The following is a 22,500-nucleotide window of genomic DNA, read 5'->3' on the forward strand; positions in this document are numbered from 1 at the left end:
TATTTTTTTATTTTTTTATTTCACCTTTATTTAACCAGGTAGGCTAGTTGAGAACAAGTTCTCATTTGCAACTGCGACCTGGCCAAGATAAAGCATAGCAGTGTGAACAGACAACACAGAGTTACACATGGAGTAAACAATTAGCAAGTCAATAACACAGTAGAAAAAATGGGCAGTCTATATACAATGTGTGCAAAAGGCATGAGGAGGTAGGCGAATAATACAATTTTGCATTAACACTGGAGTGATAAATGATCAGATGGGCATGTACAGGTAGAGATATTGGTGTGCAAAAAGAGCAGAAAAGTAAATAAATAAAAACAGTATAAAAACAGTATGGGAATGAGGTAGGTGAAAAAGGGTGAGCTATTTACCTATAGACTATGTACAGCTGCAGCGATCGGTTAGCTGCTCGGATAGCTGATGTTTGAAGTTGGTGAGGAGATAAAAGTCTCCAACTTCAGCGATTTTTTGCAATTCGTTCCAGTCACAGGCAGCAGAGTACTGGAACGAAAGGCGGCCAAATGAGGTGTTGGCTTTTGGGATGATCAGTGAGATACACCTGCTGGAGCGCGTGCTACGGATGGGTGTTGCCATCGTGACCTGGAGCCAGTGGGTCTGGCGACGAATATGTAGTGAGGGCCAGCCGACTAGAGCATACAAGTCGCAGTGGTGGGTGGTATAAGGTGCTTTAGTGACAAAACGGATGGCACTGTGATAGACTGCATCCAGTTTGCTGAGTAGAGTGTTGGAAGCCATTTTGTAGATGACATCGCCGAAGTCGAGGATCGGTAGGATAGTCAGTTTTACTAGGGTAAGCTTGGCAGCGTGAGTGAAGGAGGCTTTGTTGCGGAATAGAAAGCCGACTCTGGATTTGATTTTTGATTGGAGATGTTTGATGTGAGTCTGGAAGGAGAGTTTGCAGTCTAGCCAGACACCTAGGTACTTATAGATGTCCACATATTCAAGGTTGGAACCATCCAGGGTGGTGATGCTAGTCGGGCATGCGGGTGCAGGCAGCGATCGGTTGAAAAGCATGCATTTGGTTTTACTCGCGTTTAAGAGCAGTTGGAGGCCACGGAAGGAGTGCTGTATGGCATTGAAGCTCGTTTGGAGGTTTGATAGCACAGTGTCCAATGACGGGCCGAAAGTATATAGAATGGTGTCGTCTGCGTAGAGGTGGATCAGGGAATCGCCCGCAGCAAGAGCAACATCATTGATATATACAGAGAAAAGAGTCGGCCCGAGAATTGAACCCTGTGGCACCCCCATAGAGACTGCCAGAGGACCGGACAGCATGCCCTCTGATTTGACACACTGAACTCTGTCTGCAAAGTAATTGGTGAACCAGGCAAGGCAGTCATCCGAAAAACCGAGGCTGTTGAGTCTGCCGATAAGAATTTGGTGATTGACAGAGTCGAAAGCCTTGGCGAGGTCGATGAAGACGGCTGCACAGTACTGTCTTTTATCGATGGCGGTTATGATATCATTTAGTACCTTGAGTGTGGCTGAGGTGCACCCGTGACCGGCTCGGAAACCAGATTGCACAGCGGAGAAGGTACGGTGGGATTCGAGATGGTCAGTGACCTGTTTGTTGACTTGGCTTTCGAAGACCTTAGATAGGCAGGGCAGGATGGATATAGGTCTATAGCAGTTTGGGTCCAGGGTGTCTCCTCCTTTGAAGAGGGGATGACTGCGGCAGCTTTCAATCCTTGGGGATCTCAGACGATATGAAAGAGAGGTTGAACAGGCTGGTAATAGGGGTTGCGACAATGGCGGCAGATAGTTTCAGAAATAGCGGGTCCAGATTGTCAAGCCCAGCTGATTTGTACGGGTCCAGGTTTTGCAGCTCTTTCAGAACATCTGCTATCTGGATTTGGGTAAAGGAGAACCTGGAGAGGCTTGGGTGAGGAACTACGGGGGGCGGAGCTGTTGGCCGAGGTTGGAGTAGCCAGGCGGAAGGCATGGCCAGCCGTTGAGAAGTGCTTATTGAAGTTTTCGATAATCATGGATTTATCGGTGGAGACCGTGTTTCCTAGCCTCAGTGCAGTGGGCAGCTGGGAGGAGGTGCTCTTGTTCTCCATGGACTTCACAGTGTCCCAGAACTTTTTGGAGTTGGAGCTACAGGATGCAAACTTTTGCCTGAAGAAGCTGGCCTTAGCTTTCCTGACTGACTGCGTGTATTGGTTCCTGACTTCCCTGAACAGTTGCATATCACGGGGCTATTCGATGCTATTGCAGTCCGCCACAGGATGTTTTTGTGCTGGTCGAGGCAGTCAGGTCTGGAGTGAACCAAGGGCTGTATCTGTTCTTGGTTCTGCATTTTTTGAACGGAGCATGCTTATCCAAAATGGTGAGGAAGTTACTTTTAAAGAATGACCAGGCATCCTCAACTGACGGGATGAGGTCAATGTCCTTCCAGGATACACGGGCCAGGTCGATTAGAAAGGCCTGCTCACAGAAGTGTTTTAGGGAGCGTTTGACAGTGATGAGGGGTGGTCGTTTGACTGCGGCTCCGTGGCGGATACAGGCGATGAGGCAGTGATCGCTGAGATCCTGGTTGAAGACAGCGGAGGTATATTTGGAGGGCCAGTTGGTCAGGATGACGTCTATGAGGGTGCCCTTGTTTACAGAGTTAGGGTTGTACCTGGTGGGTTCCTTGATGATTTGCGTGAGATTGAGGGCATCTAGCTTAGATTGTAGGACTGCCGGGGTGTTAAGCATATCCCAGTTTAGGTCACCTAACAGGACAAACTCTGAAGCTAGATGGGGGCGATCAATTCACAAATGGTGTCCAGGGCACAGCTGGGAGCTGACGGGGGTCGGTAGCAGGCGGCAACAGTGAGAGACTTGTTTCTGGAGAGAGTAATTTTCAAAATTAGTAGTTCAAACTGTTTGGGTATGGACCTGGAAAGTATGACATTACTTTGCAGGCTATCTCTGCAGTAGACTGCGACTCCGCCCCCTTTGGCAGTTCTATCTTGACGGAAGATGTTATAGTTGGGTATGGAAATCTCTGAATTTTTGGTGGCCTTCCTGAGCCAGGATTCAGACACGGCAAGGACATCAGGGTTAGCAGAGTGTGCTAAAGCAGTGAGTAAAACAAACTTAGGGAGGAGGCTTCTGATGTTGACATGCATAAAACCAAGACTTTTCGATCACAGAAGTCAACAAATGAGGGTACCTGGGGACATGCAGGGCCTGGGTTTACCTCCACATCACCCGCGGAACAGAGAAGGAGTAGTATGAGGGTGCGGCTAAAGGCTATCAAAACTGGTCGCCTAGAGCGTTGGGGGCAGAGGATAAGAGGAGCAGGTTTCTGGGCATGGTAGAATATATTCAGGGCATAATGCGCAGACAGGGGTATGGTGGGGTGCGGGTACAGCGGAGGTAAGCCCAGGCACTGGGTGATGATGAGAGAGGTTGTATCTCTGGACATGCTGGTTGTAATGGGTGAGGTCACCGCATGTGTGGGGGGTGGGACAAAGGAGGTAACAGGGGTATGCAGAGTGGATCTAGGGGCTCCATTGTGAACTAAAACAATGATAACTAACCTGAACAACAGTATACAAGGCATATTGACATTTGGGAGAGACATACAGCGAGGCATACAGTAATCACAGGTGTTGAATTGGGAAAGCTAGCTAAAAACAGTAGGCGAGGCTAATCAGCTAGCACAACAAACAGCAGGTAAAATGGCGTTGACTAGGCAACTGGGTCGACAGATAAAACAAACAAGCAGAATGGAGTACCGTGATTAATGGACAGTCCAGCGTGCGTCAGCTATGTAGCCAAGAGATCAGTGTCCAGGGGGCAGCGGTGGATGGGCAGGGAAGCTGGGCTGGCGAGTGTTATCCAGGTTTAAAAAAAAAAAAACTAACAATGACTAAATAGCTTGTAGCTAGTTAGCTGGTTAGCGTCTGGAGGTTCTTGAGTGTGTCATAAAAATAAAATAAAAATTAAAGGTGATAGCGATTCCGTATCACAGTGGGTGAGGCAGGTTTCCGGAAGGTATAAACAAAATAAAAATCAAAGAGAGATAGAAAGTAAATGGGTTCAGAGTGTTTAGAACGCAGTGAGCCAGATGGTTAGCAGGCCTGTGCTAACAAGCTAACAGTTCGTAGGCCCGGGCTAGACAAGCTAACCGTTAGCAGGCCGAATTAGCAAGCAGGGAGATAGCGAGGGCTAGAGAGCTAACCTTTGGGGGACGTCGCGATGGGGTGAGTCTGTTTATTCCTCTTCTTGCGGTGACATCGACAGACCGGTCGTGGGCCCGGGTAATTGTAGCCCAGGAGTATGCTACAGGTGCTCTAGTACGCTAGGTGAGCTGGAGACACAGCGTTTCAGAAAGCTCGCGGGCCTTGGCCAGCAGATGGATCTTTGGCGATGTCGCAACGAAAAGCCTGTTGAAACCACCTCGGACGATTATGTCGGCGGACCAGTCGTGATGGATCGGCGGGGCTCCGTGTCGGCAGTAAAGGGTCCAGGCCAATTGGCAAAAGAGGTATTGTTGGGCCTCTTCGGCTAGTCGGGAGATGGGCTTAGCTCAAGGCTAACTGTAGCTTGTTTTGGGACAGAGACGTTAGCCAGGAGTAGCCACTCGGATTGCAGCTAGCTAGTTGCGATGATCCGGTGTAAAGGTTCAGAGCTTGCGGTAGGAATCCGGAGATGTGGTAGAGAAAGAGCAGTCTGATATGCTCTGGGTTGATGTCGCGCTGGTGTCCTAGTTAGCTTTGAAGACCGCTAGCAATGGCTAACTGAGTAGTAGCTAGAAAACTATATTTACACTAGACAGGACGGGACAAGACAAAACACACGTCCGATTGCTACGCCATCTTGGATTTAGAACATTGGTGCTTCCGGGTTAAGCTGGTGGGTGTTAAGAGTTGTTTGGCAGGTCATGTTTCGGAAGAATGCATGACTCGACCTTCGAGCCCGTTGGGGAGTTGCAGCGATGAGACAAGATCAAAATTGGGGAGAAAATATATCAAACAGAGCCAACTTATTGACATAAGTATTCAGACCCTTTGCTATGAGACTCTAAATTGAGCTCAGGTAAATTCTGTTTCCATTGATCATCCTTCAGATGTTTCTACAACTTGATTGGAGTCCACCTGAGGTAAATTCAATTGATTGGACATGATTTGGAAAGGCACCACAGTTGACTGTGCATGTCAGAGCAAAAACCAAGCCATGAGGTCGAAGGAATTGTCCGTAGAGCTCCCGAGATGACAAGATTGTGTTAAGCTCCCGAGATGACAAGATTGTGTTAAGTCACAGATCTGGGGAAGTGTACCAACAAATGTCGGCAGCATCGAATGTCCCATTTAACACAGTGGCCTCCATCATTCTTAAATGTAAGTTTGGAACCCCCAACACTAGAGCTGGCCGCCCGGCCAAACTGACCAATCAGGGGTTCTCCCGCCTTCGCCAGGGAGGTGACCAAGAACCCAATGGTCACTCTGACAAAGCTCCAGAGTTCCTATGTGGAGATGGTTGTTCTTCTGGAAGGTTCTCCCATCTCTGCTGCACTCCACTGATCAGGCTTTTTTGAATGCCAAGTGTCACGTCTGGAGGAAACCTGGGTCCATCCCTACGGTGAAGCATGGTGCTGGCAGCATCATGCTGTGGGGATGTTTTTCAGCGGCAGGGACTGGGAGACTAGTCAGGATCGAGGGAAAGATGAACTGAGCAAAGTACAGAGAGATCCTTGACGAAAACATGCTCAGGACTGGGGTGAAGGTTCACCTTCCAACAGGACAATGACCCTAAACACACAGCCAGGCATGGACAATGTACGAGTGGCTTCGGAAGAAGTCTCTGAATGTCTTTGAGTGGCCCAGCCCGAGTCCGGACTTGAACCCGGTCGAACATCTCTGGAGAGACCTGAAAATAGCTGTGCAGCAACTCTTCCCATCCAACCTGACAGAGCTTGAGAGTATCTGCAGAGAAGAATGGGAGAAACTCCCCAAATACAGGTGTGCCAAGCTTGTAGCATCATACCCAAGACTCGAGGCTGTAATCGCTGCCGAAGGAAGGTGCTTCATCAAAGTACTGAGTAAAGGGTCTGAATACTTATGTAAATGTGATATTTTGGTTTTAGATTATTTTTAATAAATGTTTTAAAATCTAAGATCCAGTTTTTTTCTTTGTCATTATGGTGTATTGTATGTATGTTGAGGGGTAAAAACAATTTTAATTAATTTCGAGTCTCAAAGAAAAGGGGTCTTAATACGTATGTAAGGTGCTAAGTAAATGGTGTAAATAAAGTAGTTCAAAGTAGTTCATTCGCAAATGTTTCAAAACCTGTTTTGGCTTCTTCTTCTCTGTCATTATGGGGCATTGTGATGTCATTATGGGGCATTGTGATGTCATTATGGGGCATTGTGATGTCATTATGGGGCATTGTGTGTAAATTGCTAAAGATGTTGAATTTTATTTTATTCGTTTTTAGAATAAGGCTGTAACTTAACAAAATATGGAAAAAATCCTTTACGAAGCGACGTGTGTCTATATGGATCTGACCATGCTATTGTGTGTGGAGAGAGAGAGGTGCCTTATTGTTATTATGAACTTGGTACCAATGTAATTAGTGCAGTAAAAACAACCGTTTTGTTATACCTGTGGTATACCGTCTGATACAACGGCTGTCAGCGAATCAGCATTCAGGGCTCGAACATCCCCGTTTATAATGCTGTGTGTTTGTTTATTTATATAGCTATAGATAGGTGTGTGTGTGTGTGTGTATGTGTGTGTATATGTATAGATGTGTGTGTGTATATGTATATGTATAGATGTGTGTGTGTGTGTGTTCTGGGTTTAATCACGTTACGATGTTGCAAGGCGCTGGTGTCTTATTCTCTAACACAAAGGGTCCAATTTAATACGAGTTGAGTCACGCTGACAGATCAGGACACAGAACATTAAACGGCTGTAAATCTCTTCCCTGTGTGTGTGTGTTTGACAGCTGGCAATCTCTGCTGTGTCCATCAGAGCCAGCCCCTGGCCCACAATGCATCTCACCCCAGCAGTGTGTCTGACTCGGGCTGAGATGGCACCCTATTCCCTATTTAGTGCACTACATTTGACCAGGGCCCTATGGGGAATAGTGTGCCGGGGTTATGTTAAAACCCTGATGGTGTACATCAGGTGCTCTCTTTCACTCTTCAGGGAATCGGCTCACACAGCATGTCATCCGTCCGTCTTTCTCTGTTCGGTTCACACAGCATGTCATCCGTCCGTCTTTCTCTGTTCGGCTCACACAGCATGTCGTCCTTCTTTCTCTGTTCGGCTCACACAGCATGTCGTCCGTCCGTCTTTCTCTGTTCGGTTCACACAGCATGTCGTCCGTCCGTCTTTCTCTGTTCGGTTCACACAGCATGTCGTCCTTCTTTCTCTGTTCGGCTCACACAGCATGTCGTCCGTCCGTCTTTCTCTGTTCGGTTCACACAGCATGTCGTCCGTCCGTCTTTCTCTGTTCGGTTCACACAGCATGTCGTCCGTCCGTCTTTCTCTGTTCGGTTCACACAGCATGTCGTCCGTCCGTCTTTCTCTGTTCGGTTCACACAGCATGTCGTCCGTCCTTCTTTCTCTGTTCGGCTCACACAGCATGTCGTCCGTCCTTCTTTCTCTGTTCGGTTCACACAGCATGTCGTCCGTCCGTCTTTCTCTGTTCGGTTCACACAGCATGTCGTCCTTCTTTCTCTGTTCGGTTCACACAGCATGTCGTCTGTCTTTCTCTGTTCGGTTCACACAGCATGCCATCCTTCTCTCTCTGTTCGGTTCACACAGCATGCCATCCTTCTCTCTCTGTTCGGTTCACACAGCATGTCGTCTGTCTTTCTCTGTTCGGTTCACACAGCATGCCATCCTTCTCTCTCTGTTCGGTTCACACAGCATGTCATCCTTCTCTCTCTGTTCGGCTCACACAGCATCCATCGGCTAGTTCTCTGTCACCTTTCCATTTTAAACACAAGATGTTTATGTACATCTCGCTAGGCTAAGCCACAGTGATTAGCATCATGATATGCTGTTTATGTACATACCGCTAGGCTAAGCCACATTGATTAGCGTCATGATATGCTGTTTATGTACATACCGCTAGGCTAAGCCACATTGATTAGCGTCATGATATGCTGTTTATGTACATACCGCTAGGCTAAGCCACAGTGATTAGCATCATGATATGCTGTTTATGTACATCCCGCTAGGCTAAGCCACATTGATTAGCGTCATGATATGCTGTTTATGTACATCCCGCTAGGCTAAGCCACATTGATTAGCATCATGATATGCTGTTTATGTACATCCCGCTAGGCTAAGCCACATTGATTAGCATCATGATATGCTGTTTATGTACATCCCGCTAGGCTAAGCCATATTGATTAGCATCATGATATGCTGTTTATGTACATACTGCTAGGCTAAGCCACAGTGATTAGCATCATGATATGCTGTTTATGTACATACCGCTAGGCTAAGCCACATTGATTAGCGTCATGATATGCTGTTTATGTACATACCGCTAGGCTAAGCCACAGTGATTAGCGTCATGATCTCAGGGCCCCCCCGCCCCCTCTCTCTGTTGTGCTCTCTCCCCCCTCTCTCTATTGTGCTCCCCCCCTCTCTCTGTTGTGCCCCCCTCTCTTTTGTGCTCTCCCCCCTTCACTCTCTCATGTTTAGTTTCTCTTCCTGTCTTTCTAGGCAGTCTCTCAGCAGGACTTGGTCCACATGGCGATCCAGATCGCATGTGGGATGAGCTACCTGGCCAGGAGAGAGGTCATCCACAAAGACCTGGCCGCCAGGAACTGTGTGTGAGTATCTCATCACCCTGCTCAGCTCGACTGCTAATACTTTTGGGCAATAATCCGGAGACAGGTGTTTTCTCTTCAGGTATCAGACTCGAATTCCACTGATTTTCAAAACGTGATCCTCCAGAAAGTGGACAGTTATCCTCGACACAGTACTTTTTTTTTTAAAGCCGCATTCGACAGGATTACCAACATAGACAGAAGCCTTCTGCATGGCAGACCAAATCAAAACTCTTCTCTCGGCAGGTCCAGCCCACTCATTATCTCAGCCAATCATGGCTAGTGGGACGACTGCTGGCTTTTTCTGTGGCTTAACCCAACAAGGCTTGTAATTTTAACAATTGTATTGGTATTTACAGATAGTATACAAGTTTGTTAAGGCACATGAAAGTTCACATGTTCCAGAAGGAATTTCTGCTAAAAAAAATAAATAATTTTGATCGATCATTCAATCAATCAAATTTATTTATATAGCCCTTCGTACATCAGCTGAAATCTCAAAGTGCTGTACAGAAACCCAGCCTAAAACCCCCAAACAGCTAGCAATGCAGGTGTAGAAGCACGGTGGCTAGGAAAAACTCCCTAGAAAGGCCAGAACCTAGGAAGAAACCTAGAGGAACCAGGCTATGTGGGGTGGCCAGTCCTCTTCTGGCTGTGCGGGGTGGAGATTATAACAGAACATGGCCAAGATGTTCAAGTGTTCATAAATGACCAGCATGGTCGAATAATCGGTCTGGGACAGGTAGCACGTCCGGTGAACAGGTCCATAGCCGCAGGCAGAACAGTTTAAACTGGAGCAGCAGCACGGCCAGCTGGACTGGGGACAGCAAGGAGTCATCATGCCAGGTAGTCCTGAGGCATGGTCCTAGGGCTCAGGTTCTCAGAGAGAGAGAGAAAGAGAATTAGAGAGCATATTTAGATTCACACAGGACACCGGAGAAGACAGGAGAAATACTCCAGATATAACAAACTGACCCTAGCCCCCGACACATAAACTACTGCAGCATAAATACTGGAGGCTGAGACAGGAGGGGTCAGGACAGGGCCAAACAGGAAGGGATATCTTCAACCACCAACTTACCGTCCTGAGACAAGGCCGAGTATAGCCAACAAAGATTTCCGCCATGGCACGAACCCAAGGAGGCGCCAACCCAGACAGGAAGATCATGTCAGTGACTCAACCCACTCAAGCGACACACCCCTCCTAGGGATGAAAGAGCACCAGTAAGCCAGTGACTCAGCCCCTGTAATAGGGTTAGAGGCAGTGAATCCCAGTGGAGAGAGGGAAACCGGCCAGGCAGAGACAGCAAGGGCGGTTCGTTGCTCCAGAGCCTTTCCGTTCACCTTTACACCCCTGGACTAGACTACACTCAATCATAGGACCTACTGAAGAGATCAGTCTTCAGTAAAGATTTAAAGGTTGAGACAGTTTGCGTCTCTGACATGGGTAGGCAGACCATTCCATATAAATGGAGCTCTATAGGAGAAAGCCCTGCCTCCAGCTGTTTTCTTAGAAATTCTAGGGACAATTAGGAGGCCTGTGTCTTGTGACCGTAGCGTATCTTTTTAATACTTCCCCCCTCTGTGACCCTGTCCTCTCCCCGTGACCCTGTCCTCTCCCCGTGACCCTGTCCTCTCCCCGTGACCCTGTCCTCTCCCCGTGACCCTGTCCTCTCCCCGTGACCCTGTCCTCTCCCCGTGACCCTGTCCTCTCCCCTCCTCCCTGGTAGTATTGACGACAGCATGCAGGTGAAGATCTGTGACAACGCCCTGTCCAGAGACCTGTTCCCTATGGACTACCACTGTCTGGGAGACAACGAGAACAGGCCGGTCCGCTGGATGGCCCTGGAGAGCCTGCTCAACCATGACTTCTCTAGTGCTAGTGATGTGGTGAGAACACACACACACGTTACACACACGTTACACACACACACTTACGCGTTACACACACACACTTACACGTTACACACTTTACACACACGTTACACATACACACAGCTACACACACGCTCAGCTGCGGTAGGAGGTGAGAGGAGACGCTGCAGACAGGCAGGAAGTCCTCCATGGAGCTCTCCTTTCCTCTCAATCTGTTCTCTCCTCTCGTTCTGTTCTCTCCTCTCGTTCTGTTCTCTCATTCTGTTCTCTCCTCATTCTGTTCTCTCCTCTCGTTCTGTTCTCTCCTCTCGTTCTGTTCTCTCCTCTCATTCTGTTCTCTCCTCTTCTGTTCTGTTCTCTCTGTTCTCTCTCGTTCTGTTCTCTCCTCTCGTTCTGTTCTCTCCTCTCGTTCTGTTCTCTCCTCTCGTTCTGTTCTCTCCTCTCGTTCTGTTCTCTCCTCTCGTTCTGTTCTCTCCTCTCGTTCTGTTCTCTCCTCTCGTTCTGTTCTCTCCTCTCGTTCTGTTCTCTCCTCTCATTCTGTTCTCTGTTCTCTCCTCTCATTCTGTTCTCTCCTCTCATTCTGTTCTCTTCTCATTCTGTTCTCTTCTCATTCTCTTCTCATTCTCTTCTCATTCTGTTCTCATTCTGTTCTCTCCTCTCGTTCTGTTCTCTCCTCTCGTTCTGTTCTCTCCTCTCGTTCTGTTCTCTCCTCTCTCATTCTGTTCTCTCCTCTCATTCTGTTCTCTCCTCTCATTCTGTTCTCTCCTCTCATTCTGTTCTCTTCTCATTCTGTTCTCTTCTCATTCTGTTCTTCTCATTCTGTTCTCATTCTGTTCTCCTTCATTTCTTCTCATTCTGTTCTCATTCTGTTCTCTCCTCTCGTTCTGTTCTCTCCTCTCGTTCTGTTCTCTCCTCTCGTTCTGTTCTCTCCTCTCGTTCTGTTCTCTCCTCTCGTTCTGTTCTCTCCTCTCGTTCTGTTCTCTCCTCTCGTTCTGTTCTCTCCTCTCGTTCTGTTCTCTCCTCTCGTTCTGTTCTCTCCTCTCGTTCTGTTCTCTCCTCTCGTTCTGTTCTCTCCTCTCGTTCTGTTCTCTCCTCTCTTCTGGTTCTGTCCTCTCGTCTCTCCTCTGGTTCTGTTCTCTCCTCTCTCCTCTGGTTCTGTTCTCTCCTCTCTCCTCTGGTTCTGTTCTCTCCTCTCTCCTCTGGTTCTCTCTCCTCTCTCCTCTGGTTCTCTCCACCAGACAGCCTGATTTCCCTCATACGGACCTTTTCCTTCCTGATGAGGCTCTACTGCTCCCAGTCCTCAGCCCTCCCTCCTCAGACCTCCCAGACCTCCCTCAGACCTCCCTCCTCAGACCTCCCTCCTCAGACCTCCCTCCTCAGACCTCCCTCCTCAGACCTCCCTCCTCAGACCTCCCTCCTCAGACCTCTCTCCCTCCTCCCTCCTCACACCTCCCTTCCTCCCTCTTCACCCCTCCCTTCCTCCCTCTTCACCCCTCCCTTCCTCCCTCCTCACCCCTCCCTTCCTCCCTCCTCACCCCTCCCTTCCTCCCTCCTCACCCCTCCCTTCCTCCCTCTTCACCCCTCCCTTCCTCCCTCTTCACCCCTCCCTTCCTCCCTCTTCACCCCTCCCTTCCTCCCTCCTCACCCCTCCCTTCCTCCCTCCTCACCCTCCCTACCTACCTCCTCACCCTCCCTACCTACCTCCTCACCCTCCCTACCTACCTCCTCACCCTCCCTACCTACCTCCTCACCCTCCCTACCTACCTCCTCACCCTCCCTACCTACCTACCTCCTCACCCTCCCTACCTACCTACCTCCTCACCCTCCCTACCTACCTCCTCATCCTCCCTACCTACCTCCTCACCCCTCCCTACCTACCTCCTCACCCCTCCCTACCTCCCTCCCCTCCTCACCCCTCCCTCCCTCCCTCCCTCCTCACCCCTCCCTCCCTCCCTCCTCACCCCTCCCTCCTCACCCTCCCTCCCTCCTCACCCCTCCGTCCCTCCTCACCCCTCCGTCCCTCCTCATCCCTCCGTCCCTCCTCACCCCTCCGTCCCTCCTCACCCCTCCGTCCCTCCTCGCCCCTCCGTCCCTCCTCGCCCCTCCGTCCCTCCTCACCCCTCCCTACCTCCTCACCCTCCCTCCGTCCCTCCTCACCCTCCCTCCCTACCTCCTCACCCTCCCTCCCTATCTCCTCACCCTCCCTCCCTACCTCCTCACCCTCCATCCCTACCTCCTCACCCTCCATCCCTCCCTCCTCACCCTCCATCCCTCCTCCCTCCTCACCCTCCATCCCTACCTCCCTCCTCACCCTCCATCCCTACCTCCCTCCTCACCCTCCATCCCTCCCTCCCTCCTCACCCTCCATCCCTACCTCCCTCCCTCACCCTCCATCCCTCCCCACCCTCCCTCCCTCCTCACCCCTCCCTCCTCACCCCTCCCTCCCTCCTCACCCTTCCTTCCTCCCTCCCTACCTCCTCACCCTTCCTCCCTCCCTACCTCCTCACCCTTCCTCCCTCCCTACCTCCTCACCCTTCCTCCCCCTCCCTCCCTACCTCCTCACCCTCCCTCCCTACCTCCTCACCCTTCCTCCCTCCCTCCCTACCTCCTCACCCTTCCTCCCTCCCTCCCTACCTCCTCACCCTTCCTCCCTCCCTCCCTACCTCCTCACCCTTCCTCCCCCTCCCTACCTCCTCACCCTTCCTCCCTCCCTCCTCACCCTTCCTCCCTCCCCTCCCTCACCCCTTCCTCCCTCCTCACCCCTTCCTCCCTCCTCACCCCTTCCTCCCTCCTCACCCCTTCCTCCCTCCTCACCCCTCCTTCCCTTCTCACCCCTCCCTCCCTCCTCACCCTTCCTCCCCTCCCTACCTCCTCACCCTTCCTCCCTCCCTACCTCCTCACCCTTCCTCCCTCCCTACCTCCTCACCCTTCCTCCCTCCCTCCCTACCTCCTCACCCTTCCTCCCTCCCTCCCTACCTCCTCACCCTTCCTCCCTCCCTCCCTACCTCCTCACCCTTCCTACCTCCCTCACCTACCTCCTCACCCATTCTCCCTCGCTCCCTACCTCCTCACCCTTCCTCCCTCCCTCCTCACCCCTCACTCCCTCCTCACCCCTTCCTCCCTCCTCACCCCTTCCTCCCTCCTCACCCCCTTCCTCCCTCCTCACCCCTCCCTCCCTCCTCACCCCTTCCTCCCTCCTCACCCCTTCCTCCCTCCTCACCCCTTCCTCCCTCCTCACCCCTTCCTCCCTCCTCACCCCTTCCTCCCTCCTCACCCCTTCCTCCCTCCTCACCCCTTCCCTCCCTCCCTCCTCACCCCTCCCTCTCTCCCTCCTCACCCCTCCCTCCCTCCCTCCTCACCCTTCCTCCCTCCCTACCTCCTCACCCCTCCCTACCTTCTCACCCTCCATACCTTCTCACCCTCCATACCTTCTCACCCTCCATACCTTCTCACCCTCCATACCTCCTCACCCCTCCCTACCTTCTCACCCTCCCTCCCTACCTCCTCACCCCTCCCTCCCTCCTCACCCCTCCCTCCCTCCTCACCCTTCCCTCCCTCCCTCCTCACCCCTCCCTCCTCACACCTCGCTTCTGGTTCGTGTTCAACTCCCATTGTGAATCAAGTCTGAATACCTTCTGGTTTGTGTTCAACTCCCGTTGTGAATCAAGTCTGAATAGCTTCTGGTTCGTGTTCAACTCCCGTTGTGAATCAAGTCTGAATACCTTCTGGTTCGTGTTCAACTCCCGTTGTGAATCAAGTCTGAATACCTTCTGGTTCGTGTTCAACTCCCGTTGTGAATCAAGTCTGAATACCTTCTGGTTCGGTTCGTGTTCAACTCTCGTTGTGAATCAAGTCTGATTACCTTCTGGTTCGTGTTCAACTCTCGTTGTGAATCAAGTCTGAATACCTTCTGGTTCGTGTTCAACTCTCGTTGTGAATCAAGTCTGAATACCTTCTGGTTCGTGTTCAACTCTCGTTGTGAATCAAGTCTGAATACCTTCTGGTTCGTGTTCAACTCTCGTTGTGAATCAAGTCTGAATACCTTCTGGTTCGTGTTCAACTCTCGTTGTGAATCAAGTCTGAATACCTTCTGGTTCGTGTTCAACTCTCGTTGTGAATCAAGTCTGAATACCTTCTGGTTCGTGTTCAACTCTCGTTGTGAATCAAGTCTGAATACCTTCTGGTTCGTGTTCAACTCTCGTTGTGAATCAAGTCTGATTACCTTCTGGTTCGTGTTCAACTCTCGTTGTGAATCAAGTCTGATTACCTTCTGGTTCGTGTTCAACTCTCGTTGTGAATCAAGTCTGAATACCTTCTGGTTCGTGTTCAACTCCGTTGTGAATCAAGTCTGAATACCTTCTGGTTCGTGTTCAACTCCTTCTGTTGTGAATCAAGTCTGAATACCTTCTGGTTCGTGTTCAACTCTCGTTGTGAATCAAGTCTGAATACCTTCTGGTTCGTGTTCAACTCTCGTTGTGAATCAAGTCTGAATACCTTCTGGTTTGTGTTCAACTCTCGTTGTGAATCAAGTCTGATTACCTTCTGGTTCGTGTTCAACTCTCGTTGTGAATCAAGTCTGAATACCTTCTGGTTCGTGTTCAACTCTCGTTGTGAATCAAGTCTGATTACCTTCTGGTTCGTGTTCAACTCTCGTTGTGAATCAAGTCTGAATACCTTCTGGTTCGTGTTCAACTCTCGTTGTGAATCAAGTCTGATTACCTTCTGGTTCGTGTTCAACTCCGTTGTGAATCAAGTCTGAATACCTTCTGGTTCGTGTTCAACTCGTTGTGAATCAAGTCTGAATACCTTCTGGTTCGTGTTCAACTCCCGTTGTGAATCAAGTCTGAATACCTTCTGAATCAAATCAAGTCTGAATACCTTCTGGTTCGTGTTCAACTCTCGTTGTGAATCAAGTCTGAATACCTTCTGGTTCGTGTTCAACTCTCGTTGTGAATCAAGTCTGAATACCTTCTGGTTCGTGTTCAACTCTCGTTGTGAATCAAGTCTGAATACCTTCTGGTTCGTGTTCAACTCTCGTTGTGAATCAAGTCTGAATACCTTCTGGTTCGTGTTCAACTCTCGTTGTGAATCAAGTCTGAATACCTTCTGGTTCGTGTTCAACTCCCGTTGTGAATCAAGTCTGAATACCTTCTGGTTCGTGTTCAACTCTCGTTGTGAATCAAGTCTGAATACCTTCTGGTTCGTGTTCAACTCTCGTTGTGAATCAAGTCTGATTACCTTCTGGTTCGTGTTCAACTCTCGTTGTGAATCAAGTCTAAATACCTTCTGGTTCGTGTTCAACTCTCGTTGTTAATCAAGTCTAAATACCTTCTGGTTCGTGTTCAACTCTCGTTGTGAATCAAGTCTGAATACCTTCTGGTTCGTGTTCAACTCTCGTTGTGAATCAAGTCTGAATACCTTCTGGTTCGTGTTCAACTCTCGTTGTGAATCAAGTCTGAATACCTTCTGGTTCGTGTTCAACTCTCGTTGTGAATCAAGTCTGATTACCTTCTGGTTCGTGTTCAACTCCCGTTGTGAATCAAGTCTGAATACCTTCTGGTTCGTGTTCAACTCTCGTTGTGAATCAAGTCTGAATACCTTCTGGTTCGTGTTCAACTCTCGTTGTGAATCAAGTCTGAATACCTTCTGGTTCGTGTTCAACTCTCGTTGTGAATCAAGTCTGAATACCTTCTGGTTCGTGTTCAACTCTCGTTGTGAATCAAGTCTGAATACCTTCTGGTTCGTGTTCAACTCTCGTTGTGAATCAAGTCTGAATACCTTCTGGTTCGTGTTCAACTCTCGTTGTGAATCAAGTCTGAATACCTTCTGGTTCGTGTTCAACTCTCGTTGTGAATCAAGTCTGAATACCTTCTGGTTCGTGAATCAAGTCTGAATACCTTCTGGTTCGTGTTCAACTCTCGTTGTGAATCAAGTCTGAATACCTTCTGGTTCGTGTTCAACTCTCGTTGTGAATCAAGTCTGAATACCTTCTGGTTCGTGAATCAAGTCTGAATACCTTCTGGTTCGTGTTCAACTCTCGTTGTGAATCAAGTCTGAATACCTTCTGGTTCGTGAATCAAGTCTGAATACCTTCTGGTTCGTGTTCAACTCTCGTTGTGAATCAAGTCTGAATACCTTCTGGTTCGTGTTCAACTCTCGTTGTGAATTATATTATTATTATATTATTGTGAATCAAGTCTGAATACCTTCTGGTTCGTGTTCAACTCCCGTTGTGAATCAAGTCTGAATACCTTCTGGTTCGTGTTCAACTCCCGTTGTGAATCAAGTCTGAATACCTTCTGGTTCGTGTTCAACTCCCGTTGTGAATCAAGTCTGAATACCTTCTGGTTCGTGTTCAACTCTCGTTGTGAATCAAGTCTGATTACCTTCTGGTTCGTGTTCAACTCTCGTTGTGAATCAAGTCTGAATACCTTCTGGTTCGTGTTCAACTCTCGTTGTGAATCAAGTCTGAATACCTTCTGGTTCGTGTTCAACTCCCGTTGTGAATCAAGTCTGAATACCTTCTGGTTCGTGTTCAACTCTCGTTGTGAATCAAGTCTAATTACCTTCTGGTTCGTGTTCAACTCTCGTTGTGAATCAAGTCTGATTACCTTCTGGTTCGTGTTCAACTCTCGTTGTGAATCAAGTCTGAATACCTTCTGGTTCGTGTTCAACTCCGTTGTGAATCAAGTCTGAATACCTTCTGGTTCGTGTTCAACTCCCGTTGAATCAAGTCTGAATACCTTCTGGTTCGTGTTCAACTCCGTTGTGAATCAAGTCTGAATACCTTCTGGTTCGTGTTCAACTCTCGTTGTGAATCAAGTCTGAATACCTTCTGGTTCGTGTTCAACTCTCGTTGTGAATCAAGTCTGATTACCTTCTGGTTCGTGTTCAACTCTCGTTGTGAATCAAGTCTGAATACCTTCTGGTTCGTGTTCAACTCTCGTTGTGAATCAAGTCTGAATACCTTCTGGTTCGTGTTCAACTCTCGTTGTGAATCAAGTCTGAATACCTTCTGGTTCGTGTTCAACTCCCGTTGTGAATCAAGTCTGATTACCTTCTGGTTCGTGTTCAACTCTCGTTGTGAATCAAGTCTAAATACCTTCTGGTTCGTGTTCAACTCTCGTTGTTAATCAAGTCTAAATACCTTCTGGTTCGTGTTCAACTCTCGTTGTGAATCAAGTCTGAATACCTTCTGGTTCGTGTTCAACTCTCGTTGTGAATCAAGTCTGAATACCTTCTGGTTCGTGTTCAACTCTCGTTGTGAATCAAGTCTGAATACCTTCTGGTTCGTGTTCAACTCTCGTTGTGAATCAAGTCTGATTACCTTCTGGTTCGTGTTCAACTCCCCTGTTGTGAATCAAGTCTGAATACCTTCTGGTTCGTGTTCAACTCTCGTTGTGAATCAAGTCTGAATACCTTCTGGTTCGTGTTCAACTCTCGTTGTGAATCAAGTCTGAATACCTTCTGGTTCGTGTTCAACTCTCGTTGTGAATCAAGTCTAAATACCTTCTGGTTCGTGTTCAACTCTCGTTGTGAATCAAGTCTGAATACCTTCTGGTTCGTGTTCAACTCTCGTTGTGAATCAAGTCTGAATACCTTCTGGTTCGTGTTCAACTCTCGTTGTGAATCAAGTCTGAATACCTTCTGGTTCGTGTTCAATCAATCAAGTCTGAATACCTTCTGGTTCGTGTTCAACTCTCGTGAATCAAGTCTGAATACCTTCTGGTTCGTGTTCAACTCTCGTTGTGAATCAAGTCTGAATACCTTCTGGTTCGTGAATCAAGTCTGAATACCTTCTGGTTCGTGTTCAACTCTCGTTGTGAATCAAGTCTGAATACCTTCTGGTTCGTGAATCAAGTCTGAATACCTTCTGGTTCGTGTTCAACTCTCGTGAATCAAGTCTGAATACCTTCTGGTTCGTGTTCAACTCTCGTTGTGAATTATATTATTATTATATTATTGTGAATCAAGTCTGAATACCTTCTGGTTCGTGTTCAACTCCCGTTGTGAATCAAGTCTGAATACCTTCTGGTTCGTGTTCAACTCCCCGTTGTGAATCAAGTCTGAATACCTTCTGGTTCGTGTTCAACTCCCGTTGTGAATCAAGTCTGAATACCTTCTGGTTCGTGTTCAACTCTCGTTGTGAATCAAGTCTGATTACCTTCTGGTTCGTGTTCAACTCTCGTTGTGAATCAAGTCTGAATACCTTCTGGTTCGTGTTCAACTCTCGTTGTGAATCAAGTCTGAATACCTTCTGGTTCGTGTTCAACTCTCGTTGTGAATCAAGTCTGAATACCTTCTGGTTCGTGTTCAACTCTCGTTGTGAATCAAGTCTGATTACCTTCTGGTTCGTGTTCAACTCTCGTTGTGAATCAAGTCTGATTACCTTCTGGTTCGTGTTCAACTCTCGTTGTGAATCAAGTCTGAATACCTTCTGGTTCGTGTTCAACTCCCGTTGTGAATCAAGTCTGAATACCTTCTGGTTCGTGTTCAACTCCCGTTGTGAATCAAGTCTGAATACCTTCTGGTTCGTGTTCAACTCCCGTTGTGAATCAAGTCTGAATACCTTCTGGTTCGTGTTCAACTCTCGTTGTGAATCAAGTCTGAATACCTTCTGGTTCGTGTTCAACTCTCGTTGTGAATCAAGTCTGATTACCTTCTGGTTCGTGTTCAACTCTCGTTGTGAATCAAGTCTGAATACCTTCTGGTTCGTGTTCAACTCTCGTTGTGAATCAAGTCTGAATACCTTCTGGTTCGTGTTCAACTCCCGTTGTGAATCAAGTCTGAATACCTTCTGGTTCGTGTTCAACTCTCGTTGTGAATCAAGTCTGAATACCTTCTGGTTCGTGTTCAACTCTCGTTGTGAATCAAGTCTGATTACCTTCTGGTTCGTGTTCAACTCTCGTTGTGAATCAAGTCTGAATAGCTTCTGGTTCGTGTTCAACTCTCGTTGTGAATCAAGTCTAAATAGCGTCTTTGTTTTGTTACCATGTTGTCTTTGCAGAACACTGGCTAATCTTCTGCTGATGACTGATTTGAATTGTTGACTTGGTTCCAAAACCTAAATCATGTTTTTTTTTTTTTTTTTTATGTATATTATTAGTCTGTATGAATAATCTTATCGTGTTCTGTTCTTTGGAAATAGGAAATGGATTAAAAAGCTAAAGTTGGTTTCAGTTTGTTTGGGAGTTGCAGACACTACCTACAATGGTTCTGATAACTGGCTGTTCTCAAGCACCATATGGTCCAGCTTTCAAGCCCTTATCAAAGCTTGTAGGAACTATGTTGGGTGTACATTTTCAGCAAAATTTCCTTGCATTGTGTCAGTGGAATGCTTTGTTCAGACATTGGCTGAACCGAACACAACCTTCCATGACACTGATCTCACACTGACACACCTTGGCCTTAATTTAACACATTTCTTGAACATTATAGAGAGCGTTGCTCCTAAAGGTTTCCCCGATTAAACCCCCATCTGTCATATGTTGTTGACGTTTTAGCCTGCATGTTGCTCATGTTACGCAGAGACGACCACAAGGTCAAGAGATTGAACACACACACTTTCTTTTATTCGTCCTAGATATTATTTAGTGTATGTGTGTGTGTCTGTCAACCTGTCTCGTTGGTCATATCAAAAGCTGTCCGTCTGGGGAAAAAAAAAATAGAATTTATAGAACGAGAAAAGACCCTCGTTCCTTTGGGCCGTTCTGCCTTGTGATCTGACCTCTAACCCTTGACCTTTACCCTTGTCCCTGTTCCTCAGTGGGCGTTTGGTGTGACCCTGTGGGAGTTAATGACCTTGGGACAGACGCCCTACGTGGACATCGACCCTTTCGAGATGGCAGCCTATCTGAAGGACGGATATAGAATAGCACAGCCAATCAACTGTCCTGATGAACTGTAAGTACAATAGCACAGCCAATCAACTGTCCTGATGAAGTGTAAGTACAATAGCAGAGCCATGACTATAGGGGGGGTTGACTATAGGGCCCTCCATAGGGGGTTGACTATAGGGCCCTCCATAGGGGGTTGTTGACTATAGGACCCTCCATAGGGGGGTTGTTCACTATAGGGGGGTTGTTGACTATAGGGCCCTCCATAGGGGGTTGTTGACTATAGGACCCTCCATGGGGGTTGTTGACTATAGGGCCCTCCATAGGGGGTTGACTATAGGGCCCTCCATAAGGGGGTTGACTATAGGACCCTCCATGGGGGGGGTTGACTATAGGACCCTCCATGGGGGGGTTGACTATAGGACCTTCCATAGGGGACCCGTTTTTTTTTTTTAGCTAATATCCTAATATCGTCCGATTCCAATATATGCTCACCAATATATCGTGCAACACTAATTTGCGCTTCGCCACTCGGCAAAACATTAGGACATGTAGCTGGCTACATTGTTTCTTTGATAAGAATTAGAAATATGATGGCTGTGCATTGTTTTGTAGAGTTGCACTTTTGTCATCTGATGAAAATGAATCTATTTTCTGTTGAATGTGTTGCACTAATGTATTTTTTTTAAAGGAAAACTATAGTTGCACTTCCCTGATCGCTACTGAAGAAAGAAAATAAACACTGTTGCCTTTCAATATAGAACGCAACCACTGTCGATACAACAGCTGGACTCACCTGCTCTAGTTTTTATCTTGTTTTGCTATTTCCAAACAAACAGGTGACTGGCTTACTGTAGTTTCTGGGAACTTACCATAGTTTCTGGGAACTTACCGTATTTTCTGGGAACTTCGTAATGTGAAACAGGTGACTGGCTTACCCTAGTTTCTGGAGAACTTACCGTGGTTTCTGGGGAACTTACCGTAGTTTCTGCGGAACTTTATAATGTGAAACAGGTGACAGGCTTACTGTGGTTTCTGGGGAACTTACCGTAGTTTCTGGGGAACTTCATAATGTGAAACAGGTGACTGGCTTACTGTAGTTTCTGGGGAACTTACCGTAGTTTCTGGGAACTTACCATAGTTTCTGGGGAACTTACCGTAGTTTCTGCGGAACTTCATAATGTGAAACAGGTGACTGGCTTACTGTGGTTTCTGGGGAACTTACCGTAGTTTCTGCGGAACTTTATAATGTGAAACAGGTGACTGGCTTACCGTAGTTTCTGGGGAACTTACCGTAGTTTCTGCGGAACTTCATAATGTGAAACAGGTGACTGGCTTACTGTGGTTTCTGGGGAACTTACCGTAGTTTCTGGGGAACTTCATAATGTGAAACAGGTGACTGGCTTACTGTAGTTTCTGGGGAACTTACCGTAGTTTCTGGGGAACTTACCATAGTTTCTGGGGAACTTACCGTAGTTTCTGGGGAACTTACCGTAGTTTCTGGGGAACTTCATAATGTGAAACAGGTGACTGGCTTACTGTGGTTTCTGGGGAACTTACCGTAGTTTCTGGGGAACTTCATAATGTGAAACAGGTGACTGGCTTACTGTAGTTTCTGGGGAACTTACCGTAGTTTCTGGGGAACTTACCGTAGTTTCTGGGGAACTTACCGTCGTTTCTGGGGAACTTTATAATGTGAAACAGGTGACTGGCTTACCGTAGTTTCTGCGGAACTTCATAATGTGAAACAGGTGACTGACTTACCGTAGTTTCTGGGGAACTTACCGTAGTTTCTGGGGAACTTCATAATTTGAAACAGGTGACTGACTGGCTTACCCTAGTTTCTGGGGAATTTACTGTAGTTTCTGGGGAACTTACTGTAGTTTCTGGGGAACTTACTGTAGTTTCTGGGGAACTTACTGTAGTTTCTGGGGAACTTCATAATGTGAAACAGGTGACTGGCTTACCGTAGTTTCTGG

General features: G+C 47.8%; 1 protein-coding gene across 5 annotated transcripts in view; it reads left to right on the forward strand.

Moving 5' to 3' along the window:
* The window catches only part of LOC118381460 (tyrosine-protein kinase RYK), a 257,241-nt gene that overhangs the window by 129,670 nt on the left and 105,071 nt on the right, over positions 1–22,500 (forward strand). For all 5 annotated transcript variants that reach the window (XM_052467237.1, XM_052467217.1, XM_052467221.1 and 2 more), the window contains 3 exons: positions 8,704–8,813; positions 10,541–10,700; positions 20,452–20,588. In XM_052467237.1, coding sequence (XP_052323197.1) covers positions 8,704–8,813; positions 10,541–10,700; positions 20,452–20,588 — 407 coding nt within the window. The remainder of the gene's footprint in view (positions 1–8,703; positions 8,814–10,540; positions 10,701–20,451; positions 20,589–22,500) is intronic.

This window comes from Oncorhynchus keta, chromosome 1, assembly GCF_023373465.1.
Source record: "Oncorhynchus keta strain PuntledgeMale-10-30-2019 chromosome 1, Oket_V2, whole genome shotgun sequence".
Lineage (NCBI taxonomy): Eukaryota > Metazoa > Chordata > Actinopteri > Salmoniformes > Salmonidae > Oncorhynchus > Oncorhynchus keta.